At 40.4% G+C, this 18142-nt stretch overlaps 1 protein-coding gene across 1 annotated transcript; it reads right to left on the reverse strand.

Moving 5' to 3' along the window:
• Positions 1-311: 311 nt before the first annotated feature.
• LOC125481468 (tubulin gamma-2 chain-like) lies at positions 312-15294 on the reverse strand (the record flags this gene model as incomplete). Its single annotated transcript, XM_048593049.1, has 5 exons — positions 15274-15294; positions 14485-14553; positions 3481-3560; positions 549-675; positions 312-402 (listed from the first exon to the last, which is right to left on the reverse strand). Coding segments are annotated over exons 1-5 (388 nt in total), but the record flags the coding sequence as incomplete, so codon positions are not given.
• Positions 15295-18142: the final 2848 nt, after the last annotated feature.

An 18142-nucleotide genomic window follows, 5' to 3' on the forward strand; every position in this document is an offset into this window, starting at 1 on the left:
TAACAGGGAGGTGTTGAAAAAATGTCTCCAATGGTGGGAAGTCTTGAACTAGGGTAAATAGTAACAGAATAAAGGAGACACTCACTTAAAGCTTGAATTCAGAGACAGGACAGAAACTACAGAGCTGTGGAGGTTAAATCACAAAGTATTTAATGAGGACATATATAGATTTTTGAAATATTAACAAATTGAGGGCTATGAGGAGCTAGCACAAAAGAAGAGTTGAGGTCTGTGGCAGAGCAGCCAAAACCTTATAGAATGGTGGGTGAGGTTTGAGGGGTCCACCCAAACAAATGAGCATTAGTCTTTACCTACCAGCTGGTTGATCTGAGAGAAGGAAGGGTTCTGAATATGAAGCCTGTCTGTTGCAATCCGATTCAACGCCGTGTTATCAAGAACAACCTTTAAAAATCAAAACAGCAGCGCTTTAATGGCCTATTCAATTTGGCATACCATTCTACTAGCTCATTCCCATACTTAACTGCAAGACATTAAACCCTCCAGAAAGTACTGCACCAAATTCAACCATCCCATCTGCAGCTACTTACCACACAATCTGCATTCTGAGTCAGTCTCTTTAGCGTCAGTAGTGAATTATAAGGCTGCACTACTACATCACTCATCTCATCCTGATTAGGGAACACAGAGTAAGTCTGCACCAGTTTTTTTGGGTACCTGTAGAGATTTAACATAAATATGTTTCAGCATGTTAGAATATGTATTTTTTTCTTGGTCAGTTTACTAAAAAGAAAACAACACGAACCTGATACAGGTTTTTGCTAGTTAATCACCAAGCCAATGAAGGGATCAAGTGTATCATACCCAAGTTTGTTGGTAATACATAGGTAGGTAGGCAATTAAGTAATAAGGACACGATTAAGCTCCAAAGGGATATAGAGCTATTGAGTGAATGATCAAGGAGATGGTAGATGGAGTATAATATTGGGAAATATGAAACAATTCACATTGACAGGGAGAACCGAAAAACACAATCTCTTTTAAAAAAAAAAATCTACAAAATAGTATTCAGTGATCCGAGTGTCCTAGTAAATAGAGCCATACATCACGGAAACAGATCCTTCGGTCCAAATCATCCTTGCTGACCAAGTTTCTCAACCTAAACTAGTCCACTTGCCTGCGTTTGGCCCACATCTCTCTAAACCTTTCCTATTCATGTACCTGTCCAAATGTCTTTTAAATTTATTTGTACCTACTTCCTCTGGCAGTTTATTCCACATAAGAACCACCCACTGTGTGAATAAGTTACCCTCAGGTCTCTTTTAAATCTCTCTCCTCTAATCTTAAAAATATGTCCCTAGTTTTAAACTCCTCTACCCTACATGCTATGCTATTCATGTCCTCTATGCCCCTCATGAGTCATTTAAAGTACAGGAATTCCTAATTTCAATTAGGAAGGAAATGTTAGCCTTTCTTGCGAGCAGGTTGGAATATAAGAATAAGGAGGTTTTGTTGCAATCAGCACAAATCTTTGTTGAGAATATGCCTGAAATGTTGTGTACGGCTTTTACTTCCATACCTAAAGGAAGGATATACTTGCTTTACAGGGGGTGTTCCAAAGGTTTATTAGATTGATTCCTGGATGAAACAACTATCCTTTGAGGAGAGACTGAGCAAAACTGACATAAACTCTCTCATAAGATAGTCCCATTGAAACAAAATTCTGAGAATGTTTAACTATAAGATCATAAGAAATAGGAACAGAAGTGGGCAGTTTGGTCCCTCAAATCTGCTCTGCCATTTAACAGGATCATGGCTGATCTGACATTCTTTACATCCACTTTCCTGCCTTTTTCCCATAACCCTTGATTCCGTTACTTATCAAGAATCTATCTATCTCAGCCTTAAATATGCACAAAGAGTCTGTCCCACAGGTCTCTGTGGCAAAGAACTCAATAGACTCTCAACCCTCAGAAGAGATTCTTCCTCATCTCACTCTTAAATTGGCACCCCTTCATATTGAGATTATGGCCTCTGTCCTAGGCTCTCCCATGAGGGACAACAGCCTCTCAACATTAACCATGTCAAATTCCTTAAGAATCCTATACACTTCAATGAGATCAGCTCTTGCTCTTCTAAATTCCAGCGAGTACAGTCCCAGAATGTTTAGCCTTTGCTCACAAGACAATCCCTCCATACAACGGATCATCCAAATGAACCTTCTCTGAACTGCCTCCTATGAAATGATATCCTTCCTTAAGTAAGGATACCAAAATTGCTCACAGTACTCCAGATGCGGTTTCAACAACATCTTGTACAGTTTCAGTAAGACTTCCCTACTCTTATACTCCAAACACCTTAAAATAAGGGCCAACATTCCAGCAACCTTTCTAATTACCTGCTGCACCTGCCTGCTAGCTTTCTGGGTTTCATGCACAAGTACCTGCAAGTCCCTTTGTGTTACAGCTTTCTGCAGTTTTTCCTCCATTTAAGTAATATTCCGTTCTCCCTTCCAAAATAAACAATTTGCATTTTGCCAATTATTCTCCATTTGCCAACCTTTTGCCCACTTACTTAACATATTAATAGCTTTCTATAAACTGTTTGTATCCCTTCACAACCTGCATTTCTACCTATTTTTGTGTTGTCTACAAATTTGACTACAAAACATTGACTTCCTTCCTCCAAGTCATTAATACATATTGTAAACAGCTGCAGTCTCAGCACTGATCCCTGTGGAACCATCCTGGTCATGGGTCGCCAACTTGGATAAGAACCCCTTATTCCCACTCACGGCTTCCTGCCCATTAACCAATTCTCTCTCCATGCCAATATACTACCTCCAACACTCTGGGCTCCTATATTACAACATAACCTTTTGTGAAGTACCTTACTGAATGCCTTTTGGAAGTCCTGAATACAACACATCTACTGGTTCCCCTCTTTCCACTCTGGTTGAGACTTCCTTGAAAAACTCTAAGAAATTAGTCAGACACTATTTCCCTTTCATGAAGCCATGTTGACTCTGCTTGATTAGATTATGATTTTCCAAATGTTCTGCAATAACTTCCTTAATAGTTGATTCTAATACTTTTGACATTGACCAGCAGTTTTCACTGGTTGGACAGTCTAGAAGTTGGATCCATAGTCTTAGAATACGGCATTAGTCATTTAGGGCTGAGTTGGGAAATTTCTTCATTCAAAGGGTTGGAAATCTGTAAATTCTCTGCAGAGGGCTTTGGATGCTGATACTGAGTTATAAAAATAACTGAAATAAATAGATTTTTGAAAACTAAAGGAATCAAGGGATATGGGAATACGGAGAGTAAATGGCATTGATGTATCTATTTTGTTAAATGGCACATCAAACGTGAATGTCTGTACGGTACATTCCTACTATTCATGTTCTTCTATATTATGTGCAAAGTACATCTCATTCTCCCATTACAGCATGCAGCCAAATAAGCAATCACTAATGCGGCAGTCAGTGCTTCATATTCACAGCAAGTGCTTGTCACTCACCTGTCATTTAACTTCTCTAGGAGATAGGACCCCAGCCCAGAACCTGTCCCACCAGCAATAGAATGACACAGAACAAAGCCCTATAACCAAAAACAAGACAAAACAGTAGAAAATGTTACTGTGCAAACTGGTTGCACAGGGATAACAAAATAAAATACAAACTGAAACAATTTAAACTCACAGCAGAGTCCAAACTTAAAATCAACACTGTCTTTAAAGAAAATTTTAATCAGCATTATGTTACACACAAAGAGATAATTGCATTTAAACATAATTCAAGTGCACATTTTCAGCAAGACCTTTATTTCAGTTAGCCACACTCCATGAATTTGCATCCCAATGATGATGGGCCCTCTGTATTTAAACAACCAATTTACTGTTAATTAATATATCCATTATCTATTCCTTCATTCCATTAGCTCTTAGGTATTCCTTCAGACCATATTAGATTACAACAGTTACAGTGCATAAGTACAATGTCACAAACCTTCTACCTTGTTAATACATATAAAAGTGTGAACTTTTTCCGAAGGCCTACTAGGCATGAAATTGTCTAATGTGGTACTCTGCCTTACCTCAACTTAGATTTATTTACTTGTCACATGTACTAAGTGTAGGAATACATAAGTACAGCGAAAAGTGTACCAAGTCGCCATTCACTGGCGCCCACTTGTTTACATAAAACAGAATTAAAAAATTTATGAGAGCCAAAAGGTAAAACAAAAAAAATCTAAACAACAACAAATAAATAAATCTAATCAGCTTCCATCCCAGTTTGTGCTGAGTTTCCTTTTATTAAGGAGGGCTACGGGACAGATGTAGCAATTTGCCCAAGACCATGAGAAAACTGACCAAAAGAAGGCCATTTGGCCTATCGAGCCTTCTTTGTCATTCAATATGATGATGGCTTTATCTGATTGTGGTTTGAACTCATTTACCTGACTGGCCCATATGACCCTTAATTCGAGCAGAGAATAATAAGTTGAGAAATAGTAAGACCGAGTGACAGTAAAGAAGCAAGTAATACTGACTAAAGGAGTGTTACTGTACAGGTATGTGAACGTGCTAAATAAGACTGGTGAATTACAGGCACATATTACTGTGTGAAAATAAGACGTTGTGGCTAAACCAGAGACATAGAACATAGAACAGTACAGCACAATACAGGCCCTTCGGCCCACAATGTTGTGCCGAACTTTTACCCTAAACCTAAGGTCTATCTAACCTCCACCCCTACCTTATACTATCATCCATATGCCTATCTAATAGCCGCTTAAATGCCTCTAATGAGGCCGATTCCACTACCCTCTCCGGCAATGCATTCCAAGCCCCACCATTCTCTGAGTAAAGAACCTACCTCTGATGTCTCCCCTATATCTACCTCCACTCACTTTAAAACTATGCCCCCTCGTAATAGCTACCTCCACCCGAGGAAAAAGTCTCTAGCTGTCCCCTCTATCTATACCTCTGATCATTTTGTACACCTCTATCAAGTCACCTCTCATCCTTCATCGTTCTAAAGAGAAAAGCCCTAGATCTCTCAACCTTTCCTCGTTAAGACCTTCCCTCCATTCCAGGCAACATCCTGGTAAATCTCCTCTGCACCTTTTCCAACGCTTCCACATCTTTCCTGTAATGAGGTGACAAGAACTGGACACAATACTCCAGATGTGGCCGAACCTGACTTTTGTATAGCTGGAGCATAACTTCACGGCTCTTGAACTCAATCCCTCTATTAATGAAAGGTAAGACCTGAAAAGCAGGACTGGGTCTTAAATATCCCTGGAACCGATGTGCGAGGGGGGCGGCCGTATTGATGAAGAAGAGCATTGCAGTGCTGGAGAAAGAAGAAAACGCAGAAAAGTTGAATCAGATGTAATGGTATTACAATCGAGTAAAGGTAACTAAAAAGATATTAGGGAGAAGCTGGCCAGATTAATTGGAAAGAGAACCTACCAGGCAAGATGGTACAGCGGCAATGGCAGAGGTTTCTGGGGGTAATTCGGGAGGCACAGCAGAAACTTATCTAAGAAAGAAGAAACATTTTGAAGGGGAGGGAGAGTCAACCATAGCTAACAAGGGAATTCAGGAATGGCATAAAAGGAGAACAAAAGTATACAATGTGATGAAGATCAGTGGTAAGCCAGAGAATTGGGAAGCGTTTAAAAACCAAAAAGTAATAAGGGAGTAGAATATGAAATATGAGGGTAAGTTAGCTAATAACATAGAAGAATATTGCAAGTGTTTTGTTTACATATATAGTCAGGAGGTGTGTTACTCACTGCAGTATTACTAGCCTCTGACCTGCTCTTGTAGCAACCGTCTTTATGTGATGAGTTCAGTTGATGATAACCCGACTGAATGTCAAGGAGCAGTGGTCAGATTGTCTCTTATTGGTGATGGTCATAGCCTGGCATTTGCACAGCACGAATGTTACTTGTCACTTGTCAGCCCAAGCTTGGATATTGTCCAGATCATGTTGCATTTGGCCACAGACTGCTTCAGTATCTCAGCAGTCACAAATTGTGATGAGCATTGTTCGCCAGTGATTGCATTGACACTTCTGACTTCTGATGGAGGGAAGGTCATTGAAGAAGTAGCTGAAGGCAGTTGGTCATAGGACACTATCCTGAGGAACTCATGCAGAGATGTCCTGGAGCTGTGATGACTGACCCCCAACAACAACAACCATTTTCCTATGTGTCAGGTATGATTCTAACCACTGGAGAATTTATCCCCCAAATACTCATCGATTCCAGTTTTGCCACACTTGGTCGAATGCAGCCTTGATGTCAGGAGCTGTCACTCTCACCTCACCTCTGGAACCTAGGCTGTAATGAGATCAAGAGCCGAGTGGACCTGGCAGAAACCAAACTGGCGCCACTGAGTAGGTTATTGTTGAGCAGGTGCTGTTTTATAGCACTGTTGATAATTGAAAGTAGACTGATGGGGTGGTAATTGGGCGGATAGAATTTGTTCTGCTTTTTAGGTACAGAACATACTTGGGCAATTTTCTACATCACTGGGTAGATCCCAGTGCTGTAACAGTGTTGGCTAGGGGAGCAGCAAGTTCTGGAGCACAAGTCTTCAGTACTAATGCTGGAATGTTGTCAGGGCCCAAAGCCTTTGCAGTGTCCAGTGTCTCTAACCAATTCTAGAAATCAGGTGGAGTGAATTGAATTGGCTAAAGACTGGTATCGGTAATGCTGGGGACCACCAGAGGAGGCAGGGATGGACCATCCACTTGGCACTTCTGGCTGAAGATTGCTGTGGAAGCTTCAGCCTTATCTTTAGCACTGACATGCTGGGCTCTCCATCATTAACCATGGGGAAAGTTGTACAGCATCCTCCTCCAGTGAGTTGTTTAATCGCCCATCACCATTCATGACTGGATGTGGCAGGACAGCCGAGCTTAGATCTGATCTGTTGGTCATGGGATTACTTAGCTCTATCACTGTGCAGATGCATCTGGAGCTGGCAGATTGCTAAGGTTGAGATCATGTATGTTTTTGCTTCTTGTTGGTTTGCTCACCACCTGCCGCAGACCCAGTACAGCAGCTATGTCCTTTATGACACGATTGGTTTGATTAGTAGTACAGCTGCCGAGCCACTCTTGGTGGTGGGCACTGAAATCCCCCACCCAGAGTAGATTTTGTGCCCTTGCCATCCTCAGTGCTTCCTCTAAGTGTTGTTGGAGGATTATTAATTCATCAGCTGAGGGAGGATGGTATATGGTAATCAGCAGGAGGTTTCCTTGCCCATGTTTAATCTTAAGCTTCATGGGGTCCGGGATCAATGCAGTGGACTCCCAGAGCAACTCCCTGCTGACTGTATGCCAGTGTGTCGCCACTTCTGCTAGTTATGTCCTGCCAATGGGGCAGGACATATCCAGGGATGGTGATAGTGATGTGTGGGACATTGTCTGTAAGGTATGGTTCCGTGAGTATGACTATGTCAGGCTGTTGTTTGACTAGTCTATGAGACAGGTTTCCCAATTTTGGCACTTACCTCCAGATGTTAGTCAGGAGGACTTTGCAGGGTTGACAGGGCTTTTTCTGCCACTGTCTTTTCCAGTGCACAGGTCAGTGCCATGTGTTCCGTCCAGTTTCATTTCTTTGAGACTTTGTAGCGATTGCTACAACTGAATGGCTTGCTAGGCCATTTCAGAGGGCATTTGAGAGTCAACCATATTGCTGTGGGTCTTGAGTCATATGTTGGCCAAACCAGGTAAGAACGGCAGATTTCCTTCCCTGAAGGACATTAGTGAATCAGATGGGTTTTTCCAACAATCAATAATATTCATTGTCATCAGTAGATTCCTATTTTTTTAAAAATTGAATTCAAATTCCACCATCTGCCATGGTGGGACTCAAACCCAGGTCCCCAGAACGTTACCTGGGTCTCTGGATTAATGGGCTAGCAATAATACCACTAGACCATCGCCTTTCCAATGTTCAACAAAGGAGAGCTAGTGGACATGATCTATAGCAAGCCTTGTTTTAACTGGCATCTTATGAACTGGCTCTCTCAATAAACCAGCAAAAATTATATACCTGAAACACCAAAAGTTTACTGCATTATTGCGAACTCTGCAATGTCCAAGTAGTCAGTTGAGGAAATGAATGAGAAGGCTCTCTGCTGGAAAGTTTCATTTAAGGCAAAGTTGCATTATTATTTAAGTGATTTATGCTGTAAATAAAATATAACAGTGACATGTATATCCCCTGCATTACTTTTCTGTTACTTAGTGTGAGTTTTTACACTGATTGCGTGGACCTCTTGATCAACTGGAATATTTGATCAACCAGCACGGTCCGGCTTCCATAGTGGCCAGATAATAAAATAATTCCTGCATTTGGATTTCCAGAAGGTCTCCCACAAGGTGTCGCTCAGGAGGCAACTGAATAAGACGGGGGCTCATGGTGTTGGGATCAAGGTACTGACATGGATAGAGGATTGGGTGACTGGCATAAGGCTGAGAGTGGTGATAAAGTGGTATTTTTCAGGATGGTAGCCGGTGACTAGTGGAGTTCCACAGGGGTCAGGTTTGGGACTACAACTATTCACATGATACACGAACGATATGGACCGAGGGCATCGTTGCTAAGTTTGCAGGTAACTCAAAGATAGGTGGAGGGACAGGTGCTGTTGAGGAGGCAGGGAAGCTGCAGAAGGACTTGGACAGGCTAGGAGAGGTGGGCAAAGAAGTGGCAGTTAGAATACAATGTGGTGAAGTGTGAAGTTATGTACTTTGGTAGGAAGAATAGAGCACAGACAATTTTCTAAATGGGGAAAACGCAAAGGGATTTAGGAGTTCTACTTCAAGATTCTCTTAAAGCTTAACATTCAGATTCAGTTAACAGTTAGGAAGGTAACTACAATGTCAGTATTCATTTCAAGAGGGCTGGAATACAAGAGCAGAGATGTCCTGCTGAGACTGTATAAGGCTCTGGTCAGACCACATTTGGAGTGTTGAAAGTAGTTCTGGGCCCCTCATCTAAGGAAGGATGTGCTGACCTTGTAGGGGGTTCAGAGAAGGTTTACAAGCATGATCCTGGGAATAAAGAGCTTGTCAAATTAGGAGCGGTTGAGGACTCCAGGTCTGTACTCAATGGAGTTTAGAAGGATGAGGAGGGATCTCACTGAAATTTACTGAATACTGAGAGGCCTGGATAGCGTGGATGTGGAAACTGGTAGGTGACAGTAAGACCTGAGGCACAACCTCAAAGTGAAGGGATGATCCTTTAGAACTAAAACGAGGAGGAATTTCTTCAGCCAGAAGGTGGTTAATCTGTGGAACTCATTGCTTCAGAAGGCTGTGGAGGGCAAGTCACTGAGTGTACTTAAGACAAATATAGATAGGTTCTAGATTAGTAACAGGATCTAAGGTTACTGGGAGAAGGCAGGAGGATCGGGTTGAGAAACATGGCACCACGATCAAATGGCAGAGTGGATGTGATGGGCCAAATAGCCTAATTCAACTTAGACCGTAAGATACGGGAGTGAAGGACAGAATCAATTTGGCTAGAGCTAAGGAACAAAATAAGGTGAAAGTTGATATAGTCTATAGGCCACTTTGGACATAGAGGAACAAATTTGCAAGGCAACAATAGAGACAGGCAAGAATTGTAGAGTGGCTACAACGAGGACATTGAATTATCTGAATTTAAACTGGGATTGTAATCATCTAAAGTGCAGAGAAGGGCAAGAGTTCCTAGAGTGTGTTCAGGAGAATTTTCTACAGGAGTATGTTTCTGGTCCAATGAAAAAGGAAGCATTGCTGAATATGGTTCTTGTGAACAAGGTGAGCCAAATAGATCAAGTGTCAATGATAAGAGTGCTTAAGAGTGACTTTAGAACAGGGTAATAAACAATCCAGAGTAAAAATAATTATTTGAGGGAACGCCAACTTCAATGAGGTAAGAATGGATCAGTGTATAATAAATTGCAATCAAACAGTCCCAATCAAAAAGTCAAGAGAGATAATTTTGTCATTATTATATTGTAGCTTGTGGGAGCTGTCTGTGCACAAATTGCCAGTTAGGTTTCTGCAACAGAACAATAACTACTCTTTAAGAAAATTTCACTGATGGTAAAATGTTTCAGGACATCCTAAGGTTGTGAAAAGCATTACAGTAGATCAGTGCAAGTCCTTTCTTTGTCCCTTACAGTAAATGGCCAGCAATTCAAGTTTCTTCCCTGTTCCTTCATTCGAATCGAATAGATTCGCTGTGACTGGGTTAAAATCCTGGAACTCTCTTCCTAATAGCACTGTGGGTGCTCCTACACCACATGAGCTTCAGTGGTTTCAGAAGTTGGCTAAACACCTCCTTCTCAAATGCTGACTTAGTCAGAAAAATTCTGCCCATGTTTAAGATGGGTTTCTGTTATAATCACCAGTTCACAATCCACTTAACAACTTATCACACTCATACATAAAGTTACTTTGAATTAACATACATACATTCTAACATGGGTGTGTGGAGCGATCTTAATGAGAGAGAGAGAATCTGGGGTGTTTCTGGGGTGAAATGGGATGCAGAATACAAACAGTCAGACCTGAAATACGTATTGTGTAGGAGTTAGAATTAGAACCATCTACCTAAATATAGGGAAGGTTTAGGAATTACACAAGAACGATGATACATAAACAGTCCATTTAGCGCAAACATTCTCCATTGACATTTAATGTTCCACTTGAGCCTCTTTCTATCTTTCTTCATCTAAATCTGTCATCGTTACCCTCGAATTCCATCTCCTTCATGTAGTTGTTGAGCTTTCCCATAAATATTTCTATACCATTCACCTCAATCACCCCTGATGGGAGTGAGTTTTAACATCCTCACCACGCCCTGCGTAAAGTTGTTTCTGAATTCCCTACTGGATTTCTTGGTTACTGCTTTATATTGACAACCTCCAGAGGAAACATTTCAATATACTTGGTACAGAGAAAATCTTTCATAATTTTTAAATGCTATTAATTAGGTCACCCTCTCAGCCATCTTTTCCCAACAGAAGTGACACAAACTGTCAATGTTTTCGTCATATGCATTTGTAATATCTAATTTAACTAAAAGCATCTCTGACAATGCTACACTCCTACATGAGTCTGACTTCAGTTGTGGCTAAATTCTTGGAGGTGATTATAAAAGATTAGAATTTACAGACATTTAGAGAGGCAAAAATTGATTAGGGACAGTCAGCATGGTTTTGTGTGAGGAAAATTGTGTCTCGCCAACTTGATTGAGGTTTCCTCAGGAAGTTACCAAAAACATCGAAGGCAGAGCAGCAGATGTTGTTTACTTGGATTTTAGTAAAGCCTTCGACAAGGTTCCCCATGGTAGTCTAATTGGTAAAGTTAGGTCACATGGGATTCAGGGTGGGCTTGCCAACTGGATACATAATTGGCTTAACAGCAAGAGGCAGAGTGTGATGGTGGAGGGCTGCTTTTCAGACCTGAGGTCTGTCACCAGCAATGTCTCACCAATCGGTTCTGGGTCCTCTTTCGTGTGTCATTTATATAAATGATTTAAAAGTTTGAGGAAACACCAAAATTGGTAGCATAGCAGACAGTGAAGAACGTTTTCTAAGATTATAAAGGAATCGTGATAGAATGGGTCAATAGGTTGAAAAATGTCATATGGGGTTCAATCTGGATAAATGCAAGGTATTGCATTTTGGTATGTTACAAAGTCCTGTAGAGTAATCATGAATTGGAAGACAGGAAGCTAGAATTTATAAAAAGATAAGGGAGAACAGTGCATGGTTCCTTTAAGAGATGAACTGTTTTTCTAAGCTTAGAGATTTATACAGAAAAAAAAAGTGTCTATATGTAGCTGAAGATGTATAGCCAGTTCTAAAATGGAAACATCTATCAATTGTCTGTGTGATTGGAAACCTTAGGCTTGTTTTGATATTTTGGCAATGAGCTGGAATCAGCCAATTAATTTAAACAAAGCACTTAGCGATTGAAAGCCAATTGAATTAAATCTGATGGTTTTGACAACTTTGACCAATGCAATTGTAAGAAAATTGAAATGTCATCCAAGGTATATAAGGAGAGGGTTTTTGAAAATTGGTGCGAGAGTGAACCACCATCTGAGAAATAAGCATCTAGCTCTCACAAGAAATCGCTAAGCTCTCTAAGAAAGCACCATCTATCCATAAAAGGTACTACGGCACTTCTAGCTAAGAGTCTTCACAGAGAAAACATCCCTGACAGCAGGATCAGCAGAAGAAAGGCATTTATAACTGGAGAAACAGTGGAGAAGGCAGCGCATTCCAGAAGACACATTCTATGTGGACTTTGAAAGACTAAGTTTTAATTTTTTTTTTCTTACTACTTGGATTATATAAGTGGGACTTGTGTTTATTGGAATAGCACAACAATAGAATTTTGTTCAGTTAGGGAATAGTTAGGAATTAGGGAGAATTGTTCATTTTGTTAGTTCTGTTAATTTGTTCACTGTTAGGGTTAAATAAATAAATTGTTACTAGTTACTTATAAAGTGAATATCAGGGATTTTCTTTCATTTAACCTCTCCTTCTCTGTAACAGTTTGAGTTCAATGTGGATAAATGTGAGGTATTGCAGTTTGGTACAACAAACAAGGGTAGGGCTTACACAATTAACAACGTTACGGCCTAACTTCTACGGATTTTGGTTAAACTAAAAATCATTCTTTACTGTTGATATTGTACATATTCTAAAATGATGAAGTGAGAATAGTGTGGATCTTGCAAATGCTCCTGAGATTATTTCTAGACATCTTACAGTTATTACATTTCAAGAATATCAGATTTTTACTTTGATTCTTTTATAACAAAAATGCAAAAACAAATGCGTGTGATTTTCTTTTCAAATGGAGTTGAGTTAATGGAATTTTTTGAAAGGCCTACACATATCTTCTAGAGTTCTTACAATTATTACATTTTAGTAGTATAAGATTTTTATTTTGATTCACTGGAGCATAGAAGGTTGTGCGGTGACCTTATAGAGGTGTACAAAATCATGAGAGGCATTGATAAGGTGTCTTTTGCCTAGGGTGGGGGATTTCAAGACTAGGGGGCATATTTTTTAAGGTGAAAGGAGAAGATTTAAAAAAGACATGAGGAGCAATTTTTGTTTATACATGGAGTGGTTTGTGTGTGGAATGAAATTCCAGAGGAAATGGTGGATGCGGGTACAATTACAACGTTTAAAAGACATTTAGCTAAGTACATAAATAAGAAATTTTTGGAGGGATATAGACTAAGCGCAGGCATGTGGGACTAGTTTAGTTTGGGATTATGGCCGGCATGGACCGGTTGGATCAAAGGGTCTGTTTTCACGCAGTATGACTCTATATAATCCTCAAGCCCACATTGTGTAACCTATCCTGGTCATTTGTCTGCTGGGTCTGTAGCTCAGTCACAAAAATCTACAGCACAAATAAATGCCCTTTGGCCCATCACATCTGCACTGGTCAAAAACAACCTAATCCCACATTACACTATTCCAAAACGTATTTGCTTTCTTCAAACCCAAGTGAACCTCACCATTTCAGATCTTGTTGGTATATGGAAAATGGATCAGATGCCAGGTTAGCACTTTGACTCATGAGTAGTATACCTTTTATCTCAGACCCAGATTTCGGTAGAGCTCATATTGAAGAGACTAGGTGAAGAACATGAACAATCACAAAGGTTCAGTAGGGTGAGTTTTCTCAAAATGGTTTTAAATAGGGTAAGAATTTAGCATCTAGCCATACTTGATCTGATGTTGACTAGACGTTGATTCTGGGTAATAATACGGCAATGTTCATTGTTTTGCACTGACATCCTTCACCTTGATTCAAGTGAAAATTATACTCACTATCTATGGCGTACCACTACACTTTGAGCAGATACGTATAGTTTGATACAAAGTACAAACCATCTCACCAGACTCAATTCTGTTTTGCCAAAAAACTCAATTCCTACATTACAACACCTCTGATGGAGTCAAAGCACTATTATAAATGGTTCATATCAAAAACTGAAAATCACTGCAAACTTAAGTAAGGATGTTTGTTGTTATTATGGTTCAGGGTCTGTTACAAAATGGGTGACAAACCTAGGGATTGCCTACAATTTTTCCTATGGTTAGTGACCCAGCCAAGTACTTGTTTGCCCGGCATCATCTCAGAAATGAATCAATGAACTCTTATTTTTGCTTTTTTTAGCTACTGTGTCATAGGTTTAATGGTTTGAAGTGCAAATTTTGGATAACCCAGGCAGAGATGCTATAAATGCCAATTATAAGGTAACCCAGCATTTAAATAAAAACAGCCACCCCGTAACTCTCACTACTTAGCATCTTGGTCTCATAATTAAAGAATTCAAGGGTTCAGGAATTAATCTGCTTGATCGAAATGTTAAAACAGTATACTGATGAGGTGGCTGCTGATCAATCACATAGCTTACTATGAATGATTGTATAAAGTTCAACAGAGTATCACAAAACCAACTAAAAGCTTGGACTCACCTCCAAACTGTCACTGCCGTCAGCTTCTCGGTCAATAATATCAAAAATATCTTCATGGATTTTCTCACCCTATTCAAAGAAAAAAAAAGGACTTGACCACAATTTTTAAAATAAAGGACTTCTCACAAAGTGGCTAACGAAGAATACATCAAGAAAACAAAGAACTGCGGATTCTGGAGATCGGAAACAAAAACAGAAATTGCTGGCAGAACTCAGATCTGGTTCGAGAGTAGTGACCCTTCATCAAATTCTACTTTCTTCCATCAGTTGCTGCCAGACCTGCTGGGTTTCGCCAGCAATTGCTGCTTTTGTAACAATAAATAAATAAATAATAAATGTCAGATAAGTTGACCGAGAGGAGTCAGAGACTAAGGCATGTAAGACTAAGAGGAAGAACAGACACTCAGAGGTTGTTGAACACAGCAGGACTGGCCGTCTGAGATGTATTGGTTTTAATACTGAGGAATATGATTAGTAAGGCAGATGAAGCTAAAGCTTGGATTAAACCATAAGGCCATTTGGCCCATCAAGTCTGCTTAGCCATTCAATCATGGCCAATGTGTTTCTCGATCCCATTTGCTTGCCTTCTCCTCGTAATCCTTGATCTCCTTACTAATCAAAACCTATCTCTGGCTTAAATACACTCAATGACTTGGCCTCCACAGTCCTCTGCAGCAATGAGTTCCACAGATTAACCATCCTCCGGCTGACAAAATTCCTCTTCAGCTCAGTTCTAAATGGTCGTCCCTTAATTCTGAAGCTATGCCTTCGGGTGCTAGTCTCTCCTACTGGTGCAAATATCATCTCCATGTCCGCTCTATCCAGGCCTCTCAGTATTCAGTAAGTTTCAATCAGAAGCCTCTCAGCCTTTTAAACTCCATCAAGTACGGACCCAGAGTCCTCAACCGCCTTAATTTCACAAGCCCTTCATCCCCGGGATCATTCTCACAAATCTTCTCTGGAACCCCCCTCTAAAGGCAGCACATCCATCCTTAGATACAGGCTCCAAAACTACTCACAATATTCCAAATTCAGTCTGACCACAGCCTTATACAGTCTCAGCAGTATATCTCTGCTCTTGTATTCTAGCCCTCAATGTTGTCTTCCTAACTGTTAACTGAGCCTGCATGTTAACCATAAAAGAATCCTGAACTAGGACTTCCAAATCCTTTGCGCTTCAGATTTCTGAAGCCTTTCCCCTTTTAGAAAATACTTTACGCCTCTATTCTTCCTACAAAAGTGCATAACCTCACACTTTTAAACATTGTATTCCATCTGCCACCTCTTTAATTAATATATATAAAACTATGATGTTGTAGCAATTACAGAAACTTGGTTGAGACAAAGACAAGACTGGCAGCTTAATGTTCTGGGGATGCACTTTGTTGGGTGTGTCCAAAACAGCTTTTTGAAACAATATGTAGATAGTCCAACTGGGGGAAGGGGCCATACTATGCCTAGTATTGGCGAATGAACTCGTAGGTGTTTGAAGTTTCAGTGGGGTTGCGTTTTGGGAACAGTGACCATAATTTTGTAAGTTTTAAGTTATTTATGGATAACAATAAGAGTAGTCCTCAGGTAAATGTTCTAAATTGGAAAAGGCTAACTATCAGTCTTAGGCAGGAACTGGGGAATGTAAATTGGGGATGGCTGTTTGAGGGTAAATTTACATCTGGCATGTGGGAATCTTTTAAAGGCCAGCTGATTAGAGTTCAGGACCAGCATGTTCATGTGAAAATGAAGGATAAGGAATGACATGATTCTCTTGGATGACAAGAGAAATTGAGAGCTTAGTCAAAAAGAAAAAGGTATACATAAGGTTCAGGAAACTGAAGACAGACAGAGCTCTTGATAAATACAAAGATAGTAAGATAGAACTCAAGCAGGCATTAGGAGGGCTAAAAGGGGCCATGAAATGTCTTTGGCAAACAGGATTAAGGAAAAATCCCATGGCATTTTACGTATGCATAAGGAGTAAGATGGTAGCTAGGAAAAGGATAGGTCCACTCAAGGACAAAGGAGGGAATTTGTGTGTGGAAACAGAGAGAGTGGGCGAGGTTATTAATAAGTACTTTGATTCAGTATTGACAGAAGACAACGACATGATGGATGGTGAGTCTCAGAGGGGAATGCTGATATTGTACGGCATGTCAATAAAAAAAACTTGGTGATGTTGCATATTTTGAAAAGCATTAAGGTGGACAGGTTCCCAGGACTTGATAGGATCTATCCTGGAATGCTGAGGGAGGCAGGTAAGGACATTATTTGGGTCTTGCATGAAATCTTTCTTTTGTTTAAGAAGGGCAACAAGGGATAATTTGAGAAATTACAGATCATGAGCCTAATGTCAATGGTCGGGAAATTATTTCAGAAGATTCTGATGGATAGGATTCACTCAGATTTGGAAAAATATGGACTTCAGTGATAGACAGCATAGCTTTGTGCAGGCAAGGTCATGTCTGACAAACTTGATAGAGTTTCTTTTGAGGAAGTGACATTATTGAGGAGAGGGGGCAGTAGATGCTGTCTATATGGACTTTAGCAAGGCTTTAAACAAGCTCCTTCCTGGCAGGCTGACACAAAAGATGAAGTCACACAGGATCCACGGTTTGTTGGTAAGATGGATACAGAACTGGCTTTATCACAGAAGATAGAGAGTAGAGGTGGAAGGATGTTGTTATGACTGTAAGTCTGTGACCAATGGTGTTCTGTAAGGGTCAGTGCTGGGAGCCCTGTTGTTTGTAATATATATAAATGATTTAGAGGAGAATGTAGGTGGCTGATTAGTAAGTCTGCAGATGACACAAACACTGGGGCATCTGTGGATGGTGAGGAGGATTGCCAGAGGATACACAGGATAGAGATTGGCTGGAGACTTGGGCAGAAAAATGGCAGATGAAATTTAACCTGGACAAACTCGAGATGATGCATTTTGGGAGAGCTCATGCAAGAGAGAAGTACACGGTAAATGGCAGAACCCTTAGTAGCACAAAATTGTACAGGAAGCTAGGCATACAGATCCACAGTTCCTGGAAGTAGTAACGCAAGTGGATAAGGTGATCAAGAAGATAGATGGTATGTTTGCCCTCATTGGTCAAGGGTTAGAATATAAAAATTGGCAAGCCATGTTGCAGTTCTAGAAAAACTTTAGTTATAGTGTTTTAGAGTCATAGAGCTGTACAACATGGTAACAGATCCTTCGGTCCAACTCATCCATGACGACCAGATATCCTAAATAAATCTAGTCCTATGTGCCAGCATTTGGCCCAGATCCCTCAAAACCATTCCTATTCATATACCCATCCAGATGATTTTTAAACATTGTATTTGTACCAGCATCCACCACTTCTTCTGGCAGCTCATTCTTTACAGGCAGCACCCTCTGCATGCAAAAGTTATCCCTTAGGTCCCTTTTCAATCTTTCCCCTCTCACCTTAAACCTATGTCCTCCAGTTTTGGACTCCCTCACCTCGGGGTAAAGGTCTTGTCTATTTACCCTACCTATGCCCCTCATGATTTTATAAATCTCTATAAGGTCGCCCCTCAGCCTCTGATGCTCCAGGGAAAATAGCCCCAGTCTATTCAGCCTGTCCCTATAGCTCTCACCCTCCAACTCTGGAAATATCCTTATAAATCTTTTCTGAAGCCTTTCTAGTTT

The sequence above is a fragment of the Rhincodon typus genome, unplaced genomic scaffold (assembly GCF_021869965.1).
Source record: "Rhincodon typus isolate 14 unplaced genomic scaffold, sRhiTyp1.1 hic_rhity00002269, whole genome shotgun sequence".
In the NCBI taxonomy this organism is placed as follows: Eukaryota; Metazoa; Chordata; class Chondrichthyes; order Orectolobiformes; family Rhincodontidae; genus Rhincodon; species Rhincodon typus.